The 20,488-nt window shown below is 38.2% G+C and overlaps 1 protein-coding gene across 13 annotated transcripts in view; it reads left to right on the forward strand.

The window, feature by feature from the left end:
* The window catches only part of EML5 (EMAP like 5), a 189,301-nt gene that overhangs the window by 18,732 nt on the left and 150,081 nt on the right, over window positions 1–20,488 (forward strand). For 12 of the 13 annotated variants that reach the window (XR_007727537.1, XM_050798515.1, XM_050798514.1 and 9 more), the window contains exon 2: window positions 19,607–19,766. Coding sequence is in view for 12 of the 13 variants with exons in the window: in XM_050798515.1 (XP_050654472.1) it covers window positions 19,607–19,766 (160 nt within the window). In the remaining variant the exon portion in view is untranslated. Of the gene's footprint in view, window positions 1–4,553; window positions 8,743–19,606; window positions 19,767–20,488 lie in introns of those variants that run through there. The other variant, XM_050798517.1, reaches the window with a different exon arrangement.

Below are 20,488 nucleotides of genomic sequence, written 5' to 3' on the forward strand. Positions count from 1 at the left end.
CAGGGAATAAAAATGTCGTCTGGTAGCTAGGGCCTGAAACAGGGGCCTTGTGACTTTGACCGAGCAACTCTGTTTTAGAAGTGTTCTGTTTGAGATTATCTAATAAACAATCAAGTGGGGTTTTAAATTAGGCAGTTGAACATACATGTCTATAATTCAGGGAAACTATCTGAGCTGGTATAGATTTTAATGTTATCAGCATATAGACAGTATTTAAAGCCATGAACCTAGATGAGACCATTGAAGGAGTGAGTTTAGATAAAGGATCTAAAAAATGGATTCCTGTGGCACTCCAACATTTTAATGTAGGGGAAATGAACAACTGACAAAAATGTGGCCAGAGAAACATGAGGAAAACCAAGAGTGTAGGATCATGGAAGTCAAGTGAAGAGAGTATTTCAGGCAGAAAGGAGTAATCAGCTGTGTCAAATAAGATGAGGACTGCTTCACCTTAGTGAAGTTTTGCCATAATTATATTGTAATCATAAGACTCCCCAAAAGACTGTATGCCCAGGAAAGGCAGAGCCGGAAGAAGATGAGAAAATGAGTCATGTCATTTTTGGTACACAAAACTAGCCTCTTTCAAGATTTGTTCCAATGTATAACTATTATGTATTCATAACATTTCTTAAAAACAGATTTGTTCCAGCAGTTTCTACTTTACTTGGTTATTAAAAAATGACACATAGCTGGCAGCCCTAGATTCTTGCTTCGGAAAAGTGTGGTCTTCAGACTAGCAACATTAGCATCATCTGGAAAGTTATTAAAAAACACAAATTCTCTGGGCTCACTCCAGATCTACCAAATTAGAAACTCTAGGTGTGGAGCCCTAGAGTAATCAGTTGTGTATTTTTTTGTTTGTTTGTTTTTGTTTTCTGTTTTTTGTTTTTTTGAGACAGAGTCTTGCTCTCGTCGCCCAGGCTGGAGTGCAGTGGCACGATCTCGGCTCTCTGCAACCTTCGCCTCCTGGGTTCAAGCGATTATCTTGCCTCAGCCTCTCAAGTAGCTGGAACTACAGGCACCCGCCACCACACCCAGCTAATTTTTGTACTTTTAGTAGAGATGGGGTTTTACCACATTGGCCAGGCTGGTCTTGAACTCCTAACCTCTGGTGATCTGCCCGCCTCAGCCTCCCAAAATGCTAGGATTACAGGCATGAGCCACCATGCCCGGCCCCAGTAGTAAGTTTTTATCACCTCCAGGTGATGTTAATATAGTCTAAAGTTTGAGAACACTGCTCCAGATTCCTGATTCTCAACCCTGGCTGCTTAATAGAAAGTTAAAAGAAAACAAACAAAATAAAACCACCAGTGGCCAAGCCTTACCCAAAGAAATTGTGATTTAATTTGTTTAGGTTGGGGTCCAGGTATTGTTTATTGTTTGCTTCCGTTTTTAATTTTTAGGCCTCCCAAATGATTGTAATATGCAGGCTGGGTTGAAAACCACTGCTCTGGATTTAATAGTAATCCACGTTCAGCTGCTGGGCTAGGAGTCAACCTGAAAAAAAAGTTAGGACCTAGCCAAATCCATTCATTTACTATTGTGCATTATATAACAATGTGGGTAAGTACTGGGACCCCCTTAAATACTTTGTGCTTCTTGCCTAAGACCCTCCCACGCTGGATATTCCTTGTTTGGAGATTTATTACCAAGCAAAGTTTTTGTTTTCTATTGGTGGATCTGCTCAGTATCATCATGAGCTGAAAACACCGAAAGACAGATATCCTGCATCATCAGTCCAGAAAAATGCTCACTCGCAGCGGACCTGGAAGGTCATAATTATGTGCATTCTGGATGATATCAAGTGAGGTATACTGGTACCCAGTGCCTCAGGTGATGATTTCAGCAGACTCGTGGAGTAGCTGCAGTGGGTTTGGCTGAATTTAAAGGCAGATTAGATTGTTAAAAGATAAAGTGAAACATAGTGCCTGCCTTGTAACACTGGAATGCAGATACCTCTGAAGGAGTAAGCATGAGGAGAAACATGAAATACTTAGAGTAATGGACAGAGTATGTTGGGATGACTAGGGGTAGTTAGGGAAAGCTTCTCTGAGCAAGTTACATTTGCCCCAAAGCATGAATAATATGAATGCGGCAAAGATTTGGGAGGTCCAGACGGAGACTTTGATAGCATAATGAACTTGGCCATTTTAAGGGACAGAAAGGCCAATGTGGCTGGAGTATAGTAAACAAGAGGAAAAATGGTAGGAGCAAAGGTTTGAGAAGTCAGTGAGTGCGTATCTTTTTTTTTTTTTTTGAGATGGAGTCTCGCCCTGTCACCCAGGCTGGAGTGCAGTGGCACGATCTTGGCTCACTGCCACCTCCGCCACCCAGGTTCAAGCGATTCTCTTGCCTCAGCCTCCCCAGTAGCTGGGATTACAGGCACGCACCACCACACCCGGCTAATTTTTTGTGTCTTTAGTAGAGACGGGTTTCACCACATTGGCTATTCTGGTCTTGAACTCCTGACCTCGTGATTTGCCGGTCTCGGCCTCCCAAAGTGCTGTTACGGGCGTGAGCCACCACGTCTGGCTGAGGGCGTATCTTACAAAGGTTTGAAAGTGCCATCTTAGTTCAGGTTCATTCTAATTCAGTAGGAAGCTATTGGGTTTTACTGAGGTAAATGATGAGATCAGATTTATGTAATTTTAAAAAGATCACTATGGCAATGTTGAGAAAGCTCTAAAGGGAAGCAATAGAGGAATAATGGTAGGTAGCCAGAAGGCTACTGAAGTAGTTGTGATGTAAGATGAATGCTGGTTCAGATTAAGATTGTAGCAGAAATGACGGTGATGATAGATCCAGTAGGACAGGCTAATAGAATGCATGAGATGAGTGAGGAAAAGATAAGTAGTGAGGATGAAATTTAGCTTCTTGGTCTGAGCAATTGAATGGATGATGATACCATTTACTAAGGCAAGGAGGAAATCAGATTCTCTTTAGGATGTATAGGAATGTATCCATTGTGCTGACCTAGAGATATAGGGTTGGGAGTTATCACCGTCTGTATGCATTTAAAGTTGTGGGATTGGATGAAATCACCTGGGAAAGGAAGGGAAGATAGCCAAGACAAATCCCTCATACTTTAACATTCAGAGGTGGGGTGCAGGAGATAATGCCTACCAGTGGAGACAGAAAAGGAAGGGCTGATAAACTGTGAAGTCAGGGAAGCCTGGAGAGGAAAATCTTTCAAAAACATGAGTGGTCAGTTATGTCAAACACTACTGAAAAGTAGAGGGGAATAAGGACATACAGTTTATCATTAGATTTGGCAATGTCATACATGACCTGGAAAAAACCGTTTCAGTGAAGGAGAAGAGATGAAAGCCTACTTGAAGTATGTTGACACAATAAAGGGAGTAAAAAAGATGAGACACCTCTTTTGAGAAGTTTTGCTTTGCATGAGGAGCACAGAAATGGGATGATGGGTAATTGGTCAAGGGAGTTGTTTTTTAATGGGTATATTTGAATGGTAATAGGAATGACTCAGTAGTGAGGAAGCAATAATTCCAGAAAGCATAGTTCTAGGAGTAAAGTACTTGAAACTAAGGAGAATGGGACCTAGAACACAAGCAGAGAGTTCAAGGAGTATAGACATAAAGGGAAGTCAGAACCTGCCGGTACAGTTAGTTTAGTGAATTTCGTGGGAATGAAGTATCTCTTTTAATTTCATCTATATTAATCATTAAGTACAAGACAGGCTTATCTGCTGCAAGGCAGAAGTTGATAGTGGGGAACTGTGCTCATGTGGAAGTTTGGAGGTTGAGAGAGGGATGCATATTTATCAGCTAAGTGTTTAATAAAGTTGTCTACTAGTGTACAGTGCTCATTTGAGATGTGTGAGATAAATGTAAAGGAACATTGATATATTTGCATGTAAGAAGGGAGATTTATGAAGAAGATAATAGCTCACTTTGTTTAACATGTTATTTCCTTATAGTTATGATAAATTTAGAGATTAAATACTTAAAGCAACTTAATATGTAGTTGTGGGATTTGATGACAGTGCTTATACCTAATTAATTTCCATTACTCAGCAATATTAATAGGAAGAAGAACTTTTACAAATCTGTTCTTTCCATATATTTCAGATGATAGTGTCACAATATGGATGGGTAATAATCTTGTTAAATGTTTTAGAATGGGAATATACCTTCAGATGATTACATCTGTCATTTGTCTCCCAAATTAATCCATAAATGTTGAGTTTCACTATACGTTCGGCAATATACTAGGCATTATGTGGATAAAACTTAACTATAAGATATTAAGTTGACCTGAAGGATACTTGAACAACACTCATGCTTTCATTCTCATTAAGAAAATTGGACCGGCCGGGTGCGGTGGCTCACGCCTGTAATCCCAGCACTTTGGGAGGCCGAGACGGGCGGATCACAAGGTCAGGAGATCGAGACCATCCTGGCTGACACGGTGAAACCCCGTCTCTACTAAAAGTACAAAAAACCAGCCGGGCAAGGTGGCGGGCGCCTGTAGTCCCAGCTACTCGGGAGGCTGAGGCAGGAGAATGGCGTAAACCCAGGAGGCAGAGCTTGTAGTGAGCCGAGTTGGAGCCACTGCACTCCAGCCTGGGCGACAGAGCAAAGACTCCGTCTCAAAAAAAAAAAAAAAAAAAAAAAAAGAAAATTGGACCAATCAGAAGAGAATCTTCAGATTCCAACTGTCCAAAAGTAATACATTCAGCTGCTATCCAATATTAATCCTACTGCTTGTGTACTAGATCCCGCTCTCTTTTCCCTGTTTCAGAAACGTTCTCACCTTAACCTACATCAGCATTTTTTCTCTGTACTGAATGATCTTTTGTCAACAAATGATGTGAAAAACAACTGAATATCTTTTATGAGGAAAAAATGAACCCCAGCATATACCTCACCATATATAAAATTTAAAATGTGAGAGGTAAAACTATAAAATTTCTAGAAAAAGCATAGGAAATAGAACACAAAAAACATGAATTATAAAAAGTAAAATTACAAATTGAACCTCATTAAAATAACATCAGACCTCTGGATAACCGAAGACAATGGCAGGTAGGTAGGTAGTAACCTCCCAAAATCTCTTCCTCAGACTTTCTGTGCAAACCATAGCCCCAGCATTACTTAAACAGAGAATAGCAAAACTGCAAAATGACTGTAAGTAAAAAGAGAAAAAGAATCAAATTTCAGCCGCTGTTACACGAACGCTCTTTCCTCTCCTCTGCTGCTGATCACTTCTAGCATCCAGATCTTGTTCTATAAACACCAGTGTTCAATAAAAGGAACTAGGGCTTCCTAGAGAAGTAGTTGATTATAGAGCTAGGGCAGAAAAAATATTGGAATATTTTGTGGTACAAGAAAGTAAGTGCTCAAAAGGAGATGATGGCTTATTAAAAGAATATGGAAGCTGACCTCAAGATCTTCTGAAGGCCAAAGATGGAACAATTTGAGCTACAAAATAAATAATGGTAGTATTGAATTTTAACTCATAGAATAAAACAGAGCTCATCAAACAACAGACTATAGGCTAATCTGGCCTGCCACCTATTTTTTGTAAATAAGGTTTTATTGGAATGCAGATATGACTATTTGTTACCTCAGTATTTTACAACTGGTTTTTTATTACTGCCCCCTAAGGAGCCCTTTTAGATATTGTCTTTCCCTAAACACCTGTATTAGTCCATTCTCATACTACCATAAAGAAATACCTGAGACTGGGACATTTATAAAGAAAAGAGGTTTAACTGGCTCACAGTTCTGTAGGCTGTATAGGAAGCATAGCAGTTTTTGCTTCTGGGGAGGTCTCAGGAAGCTTCCAGTAATGGCAGAAGGCAAAGGGGAGGCAAGGCACTTCACATGGCTAGAGTAGAAGGAAGCGGGGTGGGGAGATCTCATGAGAACTCAGTATCATGAGAACAGCACTGAGAGGATGGTGTAAACCATTCATGAGAAACTACCCCATGATCCAGTCACCTCCTATCAGGCTCCACCTCCAGTGTTGGGGATTACATTTCAACATGAGATTTGGTTGGGGACACAGATTCAGCTATATCAATTCCCTCACCCACTACAAAATTTTAATAGCACAGATATGCTGTATATCAGTTCCTGTATTGAATGTATTTCTGTGCTTTATGCAATCAGACCTCTATGCATTTAAGAACTAATTTTTGCCCCTTCAGAGATGATATTGCTCCCAATGGGAATGCATGGTTTACGTATTATCTATGGCTGATTTAGTGTTATAATAGCTCAGTTGAGTACTTGTAACAGAAACTGGCCCACAGAGCATAAAATGTTTACTGTCTAGCCCTTTCCAGAAAAAGTTTGCTAACTTTTGAAGTAAAATATTCATGAGTTCAAGCTGATATAAATAGATGGGTTAAATAAATAAATAGGAGAGAAAAGATAACTTCCTTGTAGTAGAATTCTAATTAATAAATGTTGGAGAAAAGAGGGAAAAAAAAGAATCACATTATGGGCCAGGCGTGATGTCTCACACCTGTAATCCCAGCACTTTGGGAGGCCCAGGCGGGTGGGTCACCTGAGATCAGGAGTTCGAGACTAGCCTGACCAACATGGTGAAACCCCGTCTCTACTAAAAATGCAAAAAATTAGCCAGGCCTGGAGGTGGGCACCTGTAATGTCAGCTACTTGGGAGGCTGAGGCAGGAGAATCACTTGAACCCAGCCAGTGGAGGTTGCAGTGAGCTGAGATCACGCCATTGCACTCCAGCCTGGGTGACAGAGTGAAACTCTGTCTCAAAAAAAAAAAAAAAAAAAAGACAATCACATTACGGAAATATTGTAGTAGTAAACGTTCCTGACAGAATCTGCCAATAGATGCTAAAATTAGTGGATGAAAGTTTGAGGAGAGAAATAGCATTTGCATAGTCTCACACTATCTCCCCTAGCATACTTAGTGACTACAAAGAAAAACTTTGTAGTATCTTTACAGTGGCATGTTCTATTTAACCAAGAGATCGAGGTAAACATCATCAGTAATAATACATGTTGACACCCTAAACCTTCTGATATGATATGCAAAGAAGAACGAATGTAATTTTTGTGGTATTTTTGCCCAAAATGCATAATCCCACTTTAATCATGAGAAACCATGACAAATCCAAATTTGGAGACATTCTCTAAAATAACTGGTTAGTACTCTTCAAAAGTTTCCAGGTTATGAAAGGAAAGGAAAGTCTAAGAAAGTATTATAGAGACTAGAAGTTGCTAAGGAGGAATAGCAGTTAAAATGCAGCATGGGATCCTGGATAGGAGGATCTTGGAACAGAAAAGAGACATTAGTGGAAAAAATGGTGAATTTTGAATAAGGTTTTTAGTTTAGCTAATGATATTGTACTCATGTTAATTTCCTTCTTCTTCCCGATTACTATAATATGGTTATGTAAAATGTATTATAATGAAGTGTGATGAAGGATATAAGAAAACTGTACTATTCTGTAACATTTTTATAAGTCTCAAATTAGTCCAAAATAAAACACTTCTTAAATAAATTAAAATATTTTGCTCTTTTAAATATGCCATTAAGAAAATTAAAAAGGCAGGCCACAAGCAGACACACATATGCAAAAAAAATACACTTGAGAAAAGAACTGTACCAAGAATATATTAAGAACTCTTACAATGTAACAATATTATTACAAATAACCAATTTAAAAATAGGAAAAATGCTTTTTGTCCAGAGGCAGGCCCAGTTGTGGGAAGTACATGATAGTATGCAGAGGTTAACATCCTAGACTCTTAGCTCCAGTATAATGAAAAGGGACCCCTGGGAGCTGGAGATTATGGGGGAAATTGTAGGGGTATGGAGCTCAAGAAGGGCATCTTCATAAGGCTATAGTTGACTCACTTCTGTGTTGCACATGCAGGAACGGCCTGCGTATCAGAGGCTTTGAGAACTGACCGACAATCATCCAGGTTTCAGATTTGCCCCTGCAGTTTGTGTACATGTGGTAGCACTGCAAAGACTTTAAAACTGAACTAACACTGGAACCCCAGAAGGAGGGCTGGGATATGTGCCTTGAACCTAATTGGATTCCTTGCCTGCTGAAATAAACAAAAATATCAGCATTCTCTGGAAGATTTTAAGAGGATCCAGAATTTATAACATAATATTCAAAATGCTCAGGATATAACTCAAAATTAGCATATAAAAATTACTAAAATCTCAACAGTTCATACAAGCAAAGGCAACAGTTGTCAGCCCCAGGATGACCTAGGTGTTGAATTTATGACAGAATGTAATTTGTTATAACTGCATGCCATGAAGTAACTATTCTTAAAACAAATAGAATGTTGGAAGTTCTCAGCAAAGAAATAGAAGTTGTAGAAAAATGGAATACTTAGAACTGAAAATATAAAAATATAAATAATTCTCCAGTGGACTCAATTTCTGAGTCTGCATGGTAGCCAGACTGGCCCCAAAGATATCCATACTCTAAATCCTGGGAACCTGTGAATTTTTTATGTTAAACATAGCACACATGACTTTGCAGATATAGTTAAGGTAGGGATGGACCTTAAGATATTGAGAGTATCTTGAATTATCTAGATAGTCCCAATCTAATTATGTGAACCCTTAAAAGCAAATAATTTTCTTTAGCTAGAATGAGAAGACATGCAGCAGAAGTCAGAAAGATTCAAAGCTTGAGAAGAACTCAATGTGCCATTGCTGATTGGAAGATGGAGGTGGTAACGTGATGAGGCATGCAGTTGGCCTTGAGGAGGTGAGCAGTTCCTTCTTGACAGCCAGCAGGGGAGTGAAAGCCTCAGTCCCTTTACCACAAGGAATTGAATTCAGCTAATGTTCTGAATGAAGTTGAAAGCTGACTCATCCCCAGAGACTCTAGAAAGTAATTTAATTGTGTTAACACCTTGACTTTTGGCCTTGTGAGACTGTATGCACAGGACTCAGCTGAGTCACACTGTAACCAGATTTCTGCCCTGCAGAACTGGGAGGTAATAAGCTTGTATTGCTTTAAGATGCTAAATTTATGGTAATTTGTCACATTAGCATAGAAAGCTAATATAGTACCCTTGTTACAAACTAGTATGTTACAGTTTTTTTGGATGCTGGCAAAGACATGAAATTCCTAGGTTAGAGACAGAGGACTTTATTATTCATGGCATAGCAAACAGCATGAGCTAGTCACGACAGAATGCACATCCTTTTCGAGTTCTAAAACATTTACCAAAATAGGCTATGTATTATAAAACAAACCTTAACAAATTTAAAATAATTGAAATCATATAGAGTATGTTCTCTGACCATAATGGAATCAAAATAAAAATCAATAACATAGAACAGAAGGCAAAGTAGAAAATATTTTGACCTGGAAGAAAATGAAAATACGACATATCAAAATTTGTGAAATTCAGCCAAAGCAGTGTTTCGAGGGAAATTTGTAGCATTAAATGCATATATTTGAGAATAATCATCTCAGGTCAATAATGTAAGAGTCTGACTTAAGAAAATAGAAATGGAAGAGCCAACTCAAAAGCAAACAGAGTAGGAAATAATGAAGACAAATTAGTGCAAACAGCGAAACAATAGAGAAAAATCAAACCTAAAGCTGGTTCTTTGAAAAGGATCAAATTGATAAATTTCTAGCTAGGCTGACCAAGAATAAAAAGACAAGACAAAAATTACCAGTATCATCAGGATATCACTACTGACCTATAGATGTTAAAAGGAGAATAAGGGATTACTATAAACAACTTAATTTGACAACTGAGATGAAATGAACTATTCCCTTGAAAGATATAAGCTGTCAAACTCACAAGAAGAAATGATTCCAATTCCACACAATTGCTTATAGAAAATAGAAGGGGAGGGACTACTTCTCAGCTGTGTTTATGAGGCTGGCATTGCTCTAATACAAAATCCAGACAAACATTTGAAGAAAAGGAAACTACAGACAACTGTCCCTCATTAATATAGATGTAAAAATCTCAACAAAATAAGGTAATAAGCAAGTAAAATCCATCAGTAGGATAAATATATCATGACCAGGTAGGGTTCATTCCAGGAATACAAGGCTGGTTCAACATTTGAAAATTAATCAGTGTAATTCACTATATAAATCACTAAAGAAGAAAAACCAGGTACTATCTCAGTAGATACAGGAAAAGTATTTGACAGCATTTAATACTTATTCGTATTTTTTAAAATGCTTAGCAAACTAGGACTAGAAGGCCACTTCTTTAACCCGACTGTAAAAGCATCTGTAAAAAACCTACAGCTAAGTTTGTGCCTAATAGTGAGAGACTGAATGTTTTCCTTGTAAAATCAGGAAAAAGACCAGAGTGTCTATTCTTGTTCCTTCTAAGTAAACATCCTGCTATTGAGGATTTTTGCATCGATGTTCATCAGGGATATTGGCCTGAAGTTTTCTTTTTTTGTTTTGTCTCTGCCATGTTTTGGTATAAGGATGATGCTGGCCTCATAAAATGAGTTAGGGAGGATTCCCTCTTTTTCTATTGTTTGGAAGAGTTTTAGAAGGAATGGTACCAGCTCTTCTTTGTATCTTTGGTAGAATTCGGCTGTGAATCCATCTGGTCCTGGGCTTTTTTTGTTTGTTTGTTTGGTAGGCTATTAATTACTGCTCAATTTCAGAACTTGTTATTGGTCTGTTTAGGGTTTCACCTTCTTCCTGGTTTAGTCTTGGGAGGGTGTCTGTGTCCAGGAATTTATCCAGTTCTTCTAGATTTCCTAGTTTATCTGTGTAGAGATGTTTATAGTATTCTTTGACGGTAGTTTGTGTTTCTGTGGGATCAGTGGTGATATCCTCTGTATCATTTTTTATTGTGTCTATTTGATTCTTCTCTGTTTTCTTCTATATTAGTCTGGCTAGCAGTCTATCTATTTTGTTATCTTTTCAAAAAAAGCTCCTGGATTCATTGATTTTTTTTTGAAAGGGTTTTAGTCTCTCTCTCTCTCCTTCAGTTCTGCTCTGATCTTAGTTATTTCTTGTCTTCTACTAGCTTTTGAATTTGTTTGCTCTTGTTTCTCTGGTTCTTTTAATTGTGATGTTAGGGTGTCGATTTAGATCTTTCCCAGTTTCACCTGTGGGCATTTAGTGCTATTGATTTCTCTCCAAACACTGTTTTAGCTGTGTCCCGGAGAGTCTGGTATGTTGTGTATTTGTTCTCATTGGTTTCAAAGAACTTATTTATTTTTGCCTTAATTTCATTATTTACCCAGTAGTCACGCAGGAGCAGGTTGTTCAGTTTCCGTGTAGTTGTGTGGGTTTGAGTGAGTTTTTTAATCTTGAGTTCTAACTTGATTGTACTGTGGTCTGAGAGACTGTTTGTTATGATTTCCATTCTTTTACATTTGCCAAGGAGTGTTTTACTTACAATTATGTAGTCGATTTTTAGAATAAGTGCTATGTGGTGCTGAGAAGAATGTATATTCTGTTGATTTAGGGTGGAGAGTTCTGTCGATATCTGTTAGGTCAGCTTGGTCCAGAGCTGAGTTCAAGTCCTGAATATCCTTGTTAATTTTCTGTCTCATTGATCTAATACTGACAGTGGGGTATTAAAGTCTCCCACGATTATTGTCTGGGAGTCTAAGTCTCTTTGTAATTTTCTTTCTTTTTTTTTCTCCCCCGAGACAGCGCTTTGCTCTTGTTGCCTAGCCTGGAGTGCAATGGCATGATCTCAGCTCACTGCAACCTCTGTCTCCCAGGTTCAAGCAATTCTCCTGCTTCAGCCTCCTGAGTAGCTGGGATTATAGACATGTGCCACCATACCCAACTAATTTTATATTTTTAGTAGAGATGAGGTTTCTCCATGTTGTTCAGGCTGGTCCCGAATTCCCGACCTCGGGTGACCTACCCGCCTCGGCCTCCCAAAGTGCTGGGATTACAGGCGTGAGCCACCACACACGACCTGTCTCTTTGTAAGTTTCTTAGAACTTGCTTTATGAATCTGGGTGCTCGTATATTGGGTGCATATACTTTTAGAAACTATCATCAGAGCAAACATATGAAAAAAAGCTCATCACTGGTCATTAGAGAAATGCAAATCAAAACCACGGTGAGATACCATCTCACGCCAGTTAGAATGGCGATCATTAAAAAGTCAGGAAACACTGGATGCTGGAGGAGGTTGTGGAGATATAGGGACACTTTTACACTGATAGGAGTGTAAATTTGTTCAACCATTGTGGAAGCCAGTGTGGTGATTCCTCAAGGATCTAGGACCAGAAATACCATTTGACCCAACGATCCCATTACTGGATATATACCCAAAGGATTATAAATCAGTCTACTATAAAGACACATGCACACGTATGTTTATTACAGCACTGTTCACAATAGCAAAGACTTAGAACCAACCCAAATGCCCATCAGTGATAGACTGATTAAAGAAAATGTGGCACATATAAACCATGGAATACTATGCATCCATAAAAAAGGATGAGTTCATGTCCTCTGCAGGGACGTGGATGAAGCTGGAAACCATCATTCTCAGCAAACTAACATAGGAACAGAAAACCAAACACTGCATGTTGTCACTCATAAGTGGCAGTTGAACAATGAGAACATATGGGCACAGGGAGAAGAATATCATACACCGGGGCCTGTTGGGGGGTGGGAGGTAAGGGGAGGGATAGCATTAGGAGAAATACCTAATGTAGATGACAGGTTGATGAGTGCAGCAAACCACCAAGGCATATGTATACCTATGCAACAAACCTGCATTTTCTGCACATGTATCTCAGAAATTAAAGTATAATAATAATAATAAAACAACATCCTGCTAGAAGTTCAAGCCAGTGCAATCAGACAAGAAGTAAAAAGAAAAGGCTTATAGAAAGACAAGGAAGAAGTAAATTGTCTCTATTCCTAGACAACGTGATTGCCTACATAGAAAATTCCAAATAATTTATTTTTAAAAAACTCACACAAAAAATACTACTCCTAAAACTCAGTGAATTTATCAGGTTTGCAAACCAGGTCAACATACATAAATCAGTTATGTTTCTACTGACTAGCAATGAACAATTGGAAACTGAAATTTTACAGCAATACTGTCTACAAAAGCTCAAAAATATCTGTATAAATTTTACAAAATCTATGCAAGGTCTGTGTTATATACTAAAAACTATTAAATGAGACAGAAAACAAAGAATACCTGAAAAATGGAGGGAGGGCATACTATGTTTATGGATTGGAAGACTCAATATAGTTAAGATGTCACTTCTCTTCAAAGTTCTTTACAGATTTAATGCAGTTCTAATCATAATCTCAACAAGATATATAGGATATACAGCTGATTCTAAACCTTATAGGAAAGATGAAGTAATTAGAATAGCCAAAGCAATATGGAAAAAGAACAAAGGTAGAAGATCCACAGTATTCAATTTTAAGGCTTATTATAAAGCTATACTCATGAAGGCAGTGTGGTATTGGTGAAAGTATAGATACATAGGTTAATGGTGTAAAATATAGGGTACAATTTGTGGAAAAGTAATATGGATATGGTCAATTGAGTTTTGACAAAAGTGCCTGGGGAATTCAAAGGAGAAAAGACAGTCTTTTCAATACATGGTGCTGAAAAGTTAGGAATCTTACATAAAGACAGCAAAAAAAAAAACAAAAAACAAAAAGCCTGTAACATACATTGCATTTTATACAAATATAGATTGTAGCTTTAAATGTAAGACAAACTATAAAAGTTTTAGAAAATATCAGAGGAAATCTTTATTACCTTTGGTTAAGCAAAAGCATGGTCCATAAAACAAAAATCAATGGACTTCATAAAAATTAAAAAATGTTTGCTCTGTGAGAGAAACAGAGAATGCAAAGAAAAGCTACAGTCTGGGAGAAAATATTTGCAAGTCCCATGTTGGACAAAGGGACTTGTATTGAGAATATATGAAGTACTTTGAAAACTCAAAAATTTAAAGACAACCTAATGAAAATGGCTAGAAGACTTGAACAGATCATTATAAGACCAATTAGTCCATGTGAATGGTCATCAGAAATTCCAATTAAAAACACTGGCAACACCAAATATTAGTGGGAATGTAGAGCAACTGGAACTTTCTTACATTGCTGGTGGGAGTGTAACATGGTACAACTACTGTGGAAAACTGACAGTTTCTTATAAATCTAAACATACACCCACCATATCCTTTTTCTCTAACTTTGAGTACCTCTGTTCTGTTGTATGTAGATTTTGTAGTTAAACTGTGAGGACCTGCATAGTTTTTCTCCCCAGACTTTTTTTTTTTTTTTTTTTTTTTAAAAGAGATGATGACTTGCCCTGTCACTCGGACTGGAATACAGTGGCATGATCACAGCTCACTGCAGCCTTGAACTTCTGGGCTCAGGTGATCTTCATGCCTCAGCCTTCTGAGTAACTGGGACTACAGGCATGTACCATCACACCTGGCTAGTTGTTTTATTTTTTTGTAGAGGTAGGGTCTGGCTGTGTTTCCCAGGCTGGTCTCGAACTCCTAGCCTCAAGCGATCCTCCTGCGTCAGCTTCCCAAAGCACTGGGTTTACAGGCACAAGCCACCACACTCAGCCTTCCCCCCGCACCAGTTTTCAAGCTTGGGGAAATTTCCCTCACCTTACTTATAGTAAATATATGCCCTTTTTGAAGGTGAGAAAACAAGATGAAGATAAAGAATTTGCTGAGAAGTCTGTGAAGAGCAGAGACAGAATTTTGAACCCATGTCTGTCTAACCTCAAAGGTTTTCTTTGCATAAATCCTTATACTTAAAATATGTATGCAGATGGTAATGTCAGTATTTTTTCACTTTTTAAAAACAGATGATTCACAAAATATAAAATTTATACTTTAAGTGCACGATTAAGTGATTTTTAGTATAGTCACAAAGTTCTGCAACTATCACTTCTATCTAATTTCCGAAATTTATCACCCCTAAAAAATTCCCAAGCTCATTAGCAGTCCTTATCCATTCCCCTCTCCTTCCAGCACCTGGCAATCACTAATCTACTTTCTTTAAGGATTTGCATGTTCTGGACATTTCATAATGGATTAATATGAGATGTGGCCCTTATATATCTGTTTTCCTTCACTAAGCATAATGTTTTCAAGGTTCATCCATGTTGTAGCATGTATCAGTGCTTTATTCCTGTTGTCATTTTTATTGTATGGATACCACATTTTACTTATTCATGATTCAGTCAAACATTTGGATTGTTTCTACTTTTTGGCCATTTGTGAATAATGCTGCTGTGAACATTTGTGTACAAGTTTTGTGTGGACATATGTTTTCATTCCTTTTGGGAATACAGCTAGGAGTAGAATTGCTGGATCATATGGTAACTTTGTTACCTTTTGAATAGCTACCAAGCAGTTTTCCAAATAGGCTGCATCATTTTACAATCCCATAATCAATGTTTAAGGGTTACACTTTTTCCACATCCTTGCCAATACTTCATATTTTCTGTCTTTTAAAATGTAGAAGTGGGCCAGGCGCAGTGGCTCATACCTGTAATTCCAGCATTTTGGGAGGCCAAGGCAGGTGGATCATCTGAGGTCAGGAGTTCGAGACTGTCCTGGTCCACATTGTGAAACCTCATCTTTATTAAAAATACAGAAAAGTTAGCTGGGTGTGGTGGTGCATGCCTGTAATCCCAGCTACTTGAGAGGCTGAGGCAGGAGACTTGCTTGAACCTGGGAGGCAGAAGTTGCAGTAAGCCAAAATCGTGTCATTGCACTTCAGCCTGGGCAATGAGAGTGAAACTCTTTCTCAAAATGTATATACATATACACACATATATATGTGTATATATATGTATATTTATAGAAGTGGACTGGGAGCAGTGGCTCATACATGTAATGCCAACATTTTGAGAGCCTGAGGTGGGAGGATCTCTGAAGTCCAATAGTTCGAGACCAGTCTGGGCAACATAGGGAGACCCCATCTCTACAAAAAAAAAAAAAAAAAAAAAAAAAAACATTATCCAGGTGTGGTTGCACCCACCTGTAGTCTCAGCCATGTGAGAGGCCCAAAGCAGGAGGATGAGTCTTGAGTCTGGGAGGTCGAGGCTGCAGTGAGTGGTGATCGTGTCACTGTACTCCAGCCTGGGTGACAAAGTGAGACCCTGTCTCAAATAAATAAATAGAAAGAAAGGAGAGAAAGAGAAAGAAAGGAAGAAAGCAAGAAAAGAAAGGAAGGAAAGAGGGAAAGAAAGAGAAAGAACAAAGAAATGGTATATTATTGTCATTTTGATTTGCTTTTCCCTACTGACTATTGATGTTAAGCATCTTTTTATATGCCTTTTGTGTATCTTCCTTGGGGGAATGTCTGTTAAAATCCTTTATCTATTTGAAAAATTAGATTATTTGTAGTTTTATTGTTGATTTGTAGGAATTCTTTATATATTCTTAATACAAGTCCCTTATCAGATATGCGCTCTGCAAATATTTTCTCCCATTCTCTGGGTTGTGTTACTGTGTTCTTGATGGTTGTCCTTTGAAGCATAAAAGTTTTTAATTTTGATTCAGTCCATTTTATCTGCTTTTTCTTTTGTCACTAATGCTTTGTGTTATATCTGAGAAACCACTCCTTCATTCACGATCAGTAGGATTTATGCCTATATTTTCTTCCAAGAGTTTTAACAATTATTTTAGCCTCTGATCCATTTTGAGTTGACATTTGTATATGGTTTGAGGTATGGGTCCAAATTTATTTTTTTGTGTATGGATATATATTCAGGTGTCCCAGTACTCTTTGTTGAAATGACCATTTTCTCCCCCATTGAGTTGTCTTGGCACCACCCTTGTTGAAATCAATTGACCACAAATGTATGGGTTTACTTCTGGACTCTCAAGTCTGTTTCATTGATCTGCATATCCTCATGCCAGTACCACACTGTCTTGATTACTGTAGTTTTGTAGTAAGTTTGTAAGTTTCAAAATTGGAAAGTGAGTCTACCAACTTTGTTCTTGTTTTTCAGGATAGTTTTGGTTATTCTGAGTCTTTCTGAATTTTAGGATCAGCTTGTCAGTTTCTTCAAGAAAGACAACTAGTATTTTGACAAGGATTGTGTTGACTCTGTAGATCAATTTGAGAAGTATTGCCATCTTACAAATATTACATTCCTCTAAGCCCAGAAATGAGATGTCTTTCCATTTATTTAGATCTTTTAAAATGTCCTTCAGTGGGTTTTTGTAGTTTTCAGTGTACAAATCTTGTACTTTGTTTAATTTATTCCTAAATGTTTTATTCCTCTTGATGCTACTGTAAGTGGGATTATTTTCTTTAATTTTTTTATTGTTCTTTGCTAGTGTATAGAAATACAATAGATTTTTTATGTTGATCATATATCCTGCAACCTTGCTGAATTCATATTAGCTCTTCATTTTTTGGTTGTTTCTTTGTGGATTCCTTAGGATTTTCTGTATATATGATCATGTCATTTGCCAGTAGAGATCTTTACTTTTACTTTTTGTTCCTTTTCCTGGCCTATTTTTCTTGGCTAGAATATCTAATACCAAGTTAAATGAGTGGCAAGAACTGATATCGTTGTTTTTTCCCTTTACTTAGTGGGATAGCTTTCAAGGTTTCATCACTAAATATGTTATTAGCTTTGGGTTTATGTAGATGTCCTTTGTCAGTTTGCGGAAGTTTCCTTCAGTTTCTAGTTATGTGTTTTTATGAAGGGATTGGGTTTTGTCAAATAATTTTTCTGTGTCTATTGAGATAAACATATGTGGGAATTTTTTTGACCTTTATTCTGTTAATATGCCATATTTGTTGATTTCATATGTTGAACCAACCTGGTATTCCCACTTATCTTCTCTCCCATTGATTACCCCTTTAGTATTCCCTGACTTGTTGAATACCACCCCAAACCATTCAAATACCCAAGCCAGAAACCCAAGAGTCATCTTAGCCCCCTCTCTTCCCCTTGTCCCCTGCATCCAGTCTGTTAATTTTGTCTTTATTTACTTTAGAGACGGAATCTGGCCCAGAAGCCCAGGCTGGAATGCAGTGGTGCAGTCATAGCTCATTGCAGCCTTGAACTTCTGGGTTCAAGCGATCTTCTCACCTCAGCCTCCCAAGTAGCTGGGAATAGAGGTGTGTGCTGCTATGTCTGGCTCATTAAAAAAATTTTTTTTTGTAGAGACAATGGCTTAATGTGTTTCCCAGGGTGATCTTGAACTCCTGGCCTCAAGTGATCCTCCAGCCTGGGCCTCTCAAAGCACTGGTATTATAGGCATGAGCCATTACACCCAGCCTTGATTCTGTTTTAATATCCTCCTAATTTTCCCCTTTTAGTTGATTCTCCACCCTGATGCCATGAGTGATTTTCTTTTTCATCTCAAGGGCAAATGTGATATTCTAAATTGACATATAGAAAAAAATTATCAAATAGAATTTATATTTTCCCCGCCTTCTGCTGATGTACATAAGCTATTACCAACTGCTAGGTCTTTGTCTTGTTTCTAGAGACTCATAGATTATTTTCTGCGAATTATGGGTGACTTTTCTGTTTCTTAAATGGAATTTATAATTTAAGAATTAGTGTTGGGCCGGGCGCGGTGGCTCAAGTCTGTAATCCCAGCACTTTGGGAGGCCGAGACGGGCGGATCACGAGGTCAGGAGATCGAGACCATCCTGGCTAACACGGTGAAACCCCGTCTCTACTAAAAAATACAAAAAACTAGTCGGGCGAGGTGGCGCGCGCCTGTAGTCCCAGCTACTCGGGAGGCTGAGGCAGGAGAATGGCGTAAACCCGGGAGGCGGAGCTTGCAGTGAGCTGAGATCCGGCCACTGCACTCCAGCCTGGGTGGCAGAGCGAGACTCCGTCTCAAAAAAAAAAAAAAAAAAAAAAAGAATTAGTGTTATAGTAGCAGGGCTACTAAATGCTGTATTTAGACATTAAGATTTGGTCTAACTTTATCCAATGAAAGGAATAGTAAAATGGGAAAGAAGGCTTGAAAACAGGTCAATACTAAATGAGGAAAAGGCTACCAATTTGTTGCTGTGATCCAGTCACTGTCTTGTGAGAGTTCTTTTCTTGAGAAGTTTACACATAGTATATTGCAGGGATCATGAAGGGTATAATTAGCTTATCATTAACTGTTTATCACATATGCTATGAAGTAGTAACTGTTAGCATGGATTTTTATAGAAGCTATTTATTTTAAATCCAAATTACTGGCTGGGCATGGTGGCTCACACCTATAATCCCAGCACTTTGGGAGGCTGAGGCAGGCAGATCACTTGAGGTCAGGAGTTCAAGACTAGCCTGGCCAATGTGGCGAAACCCCATCTCTACCAAAAATACAAAATTAGCCGGGCATGGTGGCGGTTGCCTGTAATCCCAGCTACTCAGGAGGCTGAGATGAGAATTGCTTGAACTTGGCGGGATGGAGGTTGCAGTGAGCTGAGATCACACCACTGCACTCCAGCCTAGCTGACAGAACAAGACACTGTCTCAACAAAAATAATAATAATAAAAAAATCCAAATTGTCTAAAATGGATAAAGTCTAATGTTCACACTGGTATATATGTTTTTCATCTACCAAATACTATAAAATCTGTATAAGCAGTTTTTAATAATACTACTTATTTCTTTATTTCCTTATTTTACAGCCTTGCATTGCACCCTGAACGAGTGTTGGTAGCAACAGGACAAGTTGGGAAAGAGCCTTATATTTGTATTTGGGATTCATACACTGTGCAGACCATATCAGTTTTAAAGGATGTTCATACACATGGTATAGCTTGCTTGGCGTTTGACTTAGATGGACAGGTATGTGACAGTTTTTCATTTTTTTTCTAAATTGTATGTTCAAGTGTGTTATAGAAAATGATTATACATCTATAAATATTAATTTGGACACTTGATGGAAAGTATTTGTTCAAAGGTGGAGGTGGGTAGGTGGGGTGGGTAGTTGATATATAACAATGTGGTTTTTATTTCATCATGTCAAGAACTTTCTCAACTGAATTAATTACTACCTTGAAAGCCAAAGTAATTTTGAGTCAGTGAAATATTACCTGGTTATTATAGAGATTTTTCTATATAACTCTTTCCAGTTAGGGTATTTTGATAGGACAGATGGATGATATCTTAGGATAATTAAGTTTCTTAGAAAGCTATATATATTTAAATTTTATTTTTTTATTTTTAGAGACGGGGTCACACTCTGCTGCCCAGGCTGGAGTGCAGTGACATGATCATAGCTCACTGCAGCCTCATACTCTTGGGCTCAAGCAATCCTCTTGCCTCACCCTCCTGAGCAGCTAGGACTACAGGCACATACCATCATGCCTGGCTAATTTTTTTTTTGGTAGAGATAGGATCTCATTGTGCTGCCCAGGCTGGTCTCAAACTTCTGGCCTCAAGCTATCCTCCAGTGTTGTTGACCTCCCAAAGTGCTGGAATTACATGCTTGAGGCACTGCACCCAGCCTATATTTCAATTTTCAGTTACCTTAAAGGTTGTCTATTAAAATTATGTTTTTGTTGAAT

This window comes from Macaca thibetana, chromosome 7, assembly GCF_024542745.1.
Source record: "Macaca thibetana thibetana isolate TM-01 chromosome 7, ASM2454274v1, whole genome shotgun sequence".
In the NCBI taxonomy this organism is placed as follows: domain Eukaryota; kingdom Metazoa; phylum Chordata; class Mammalia; order Primates; family Cercopithecidae; genus Macaca; species Macaca thibetana.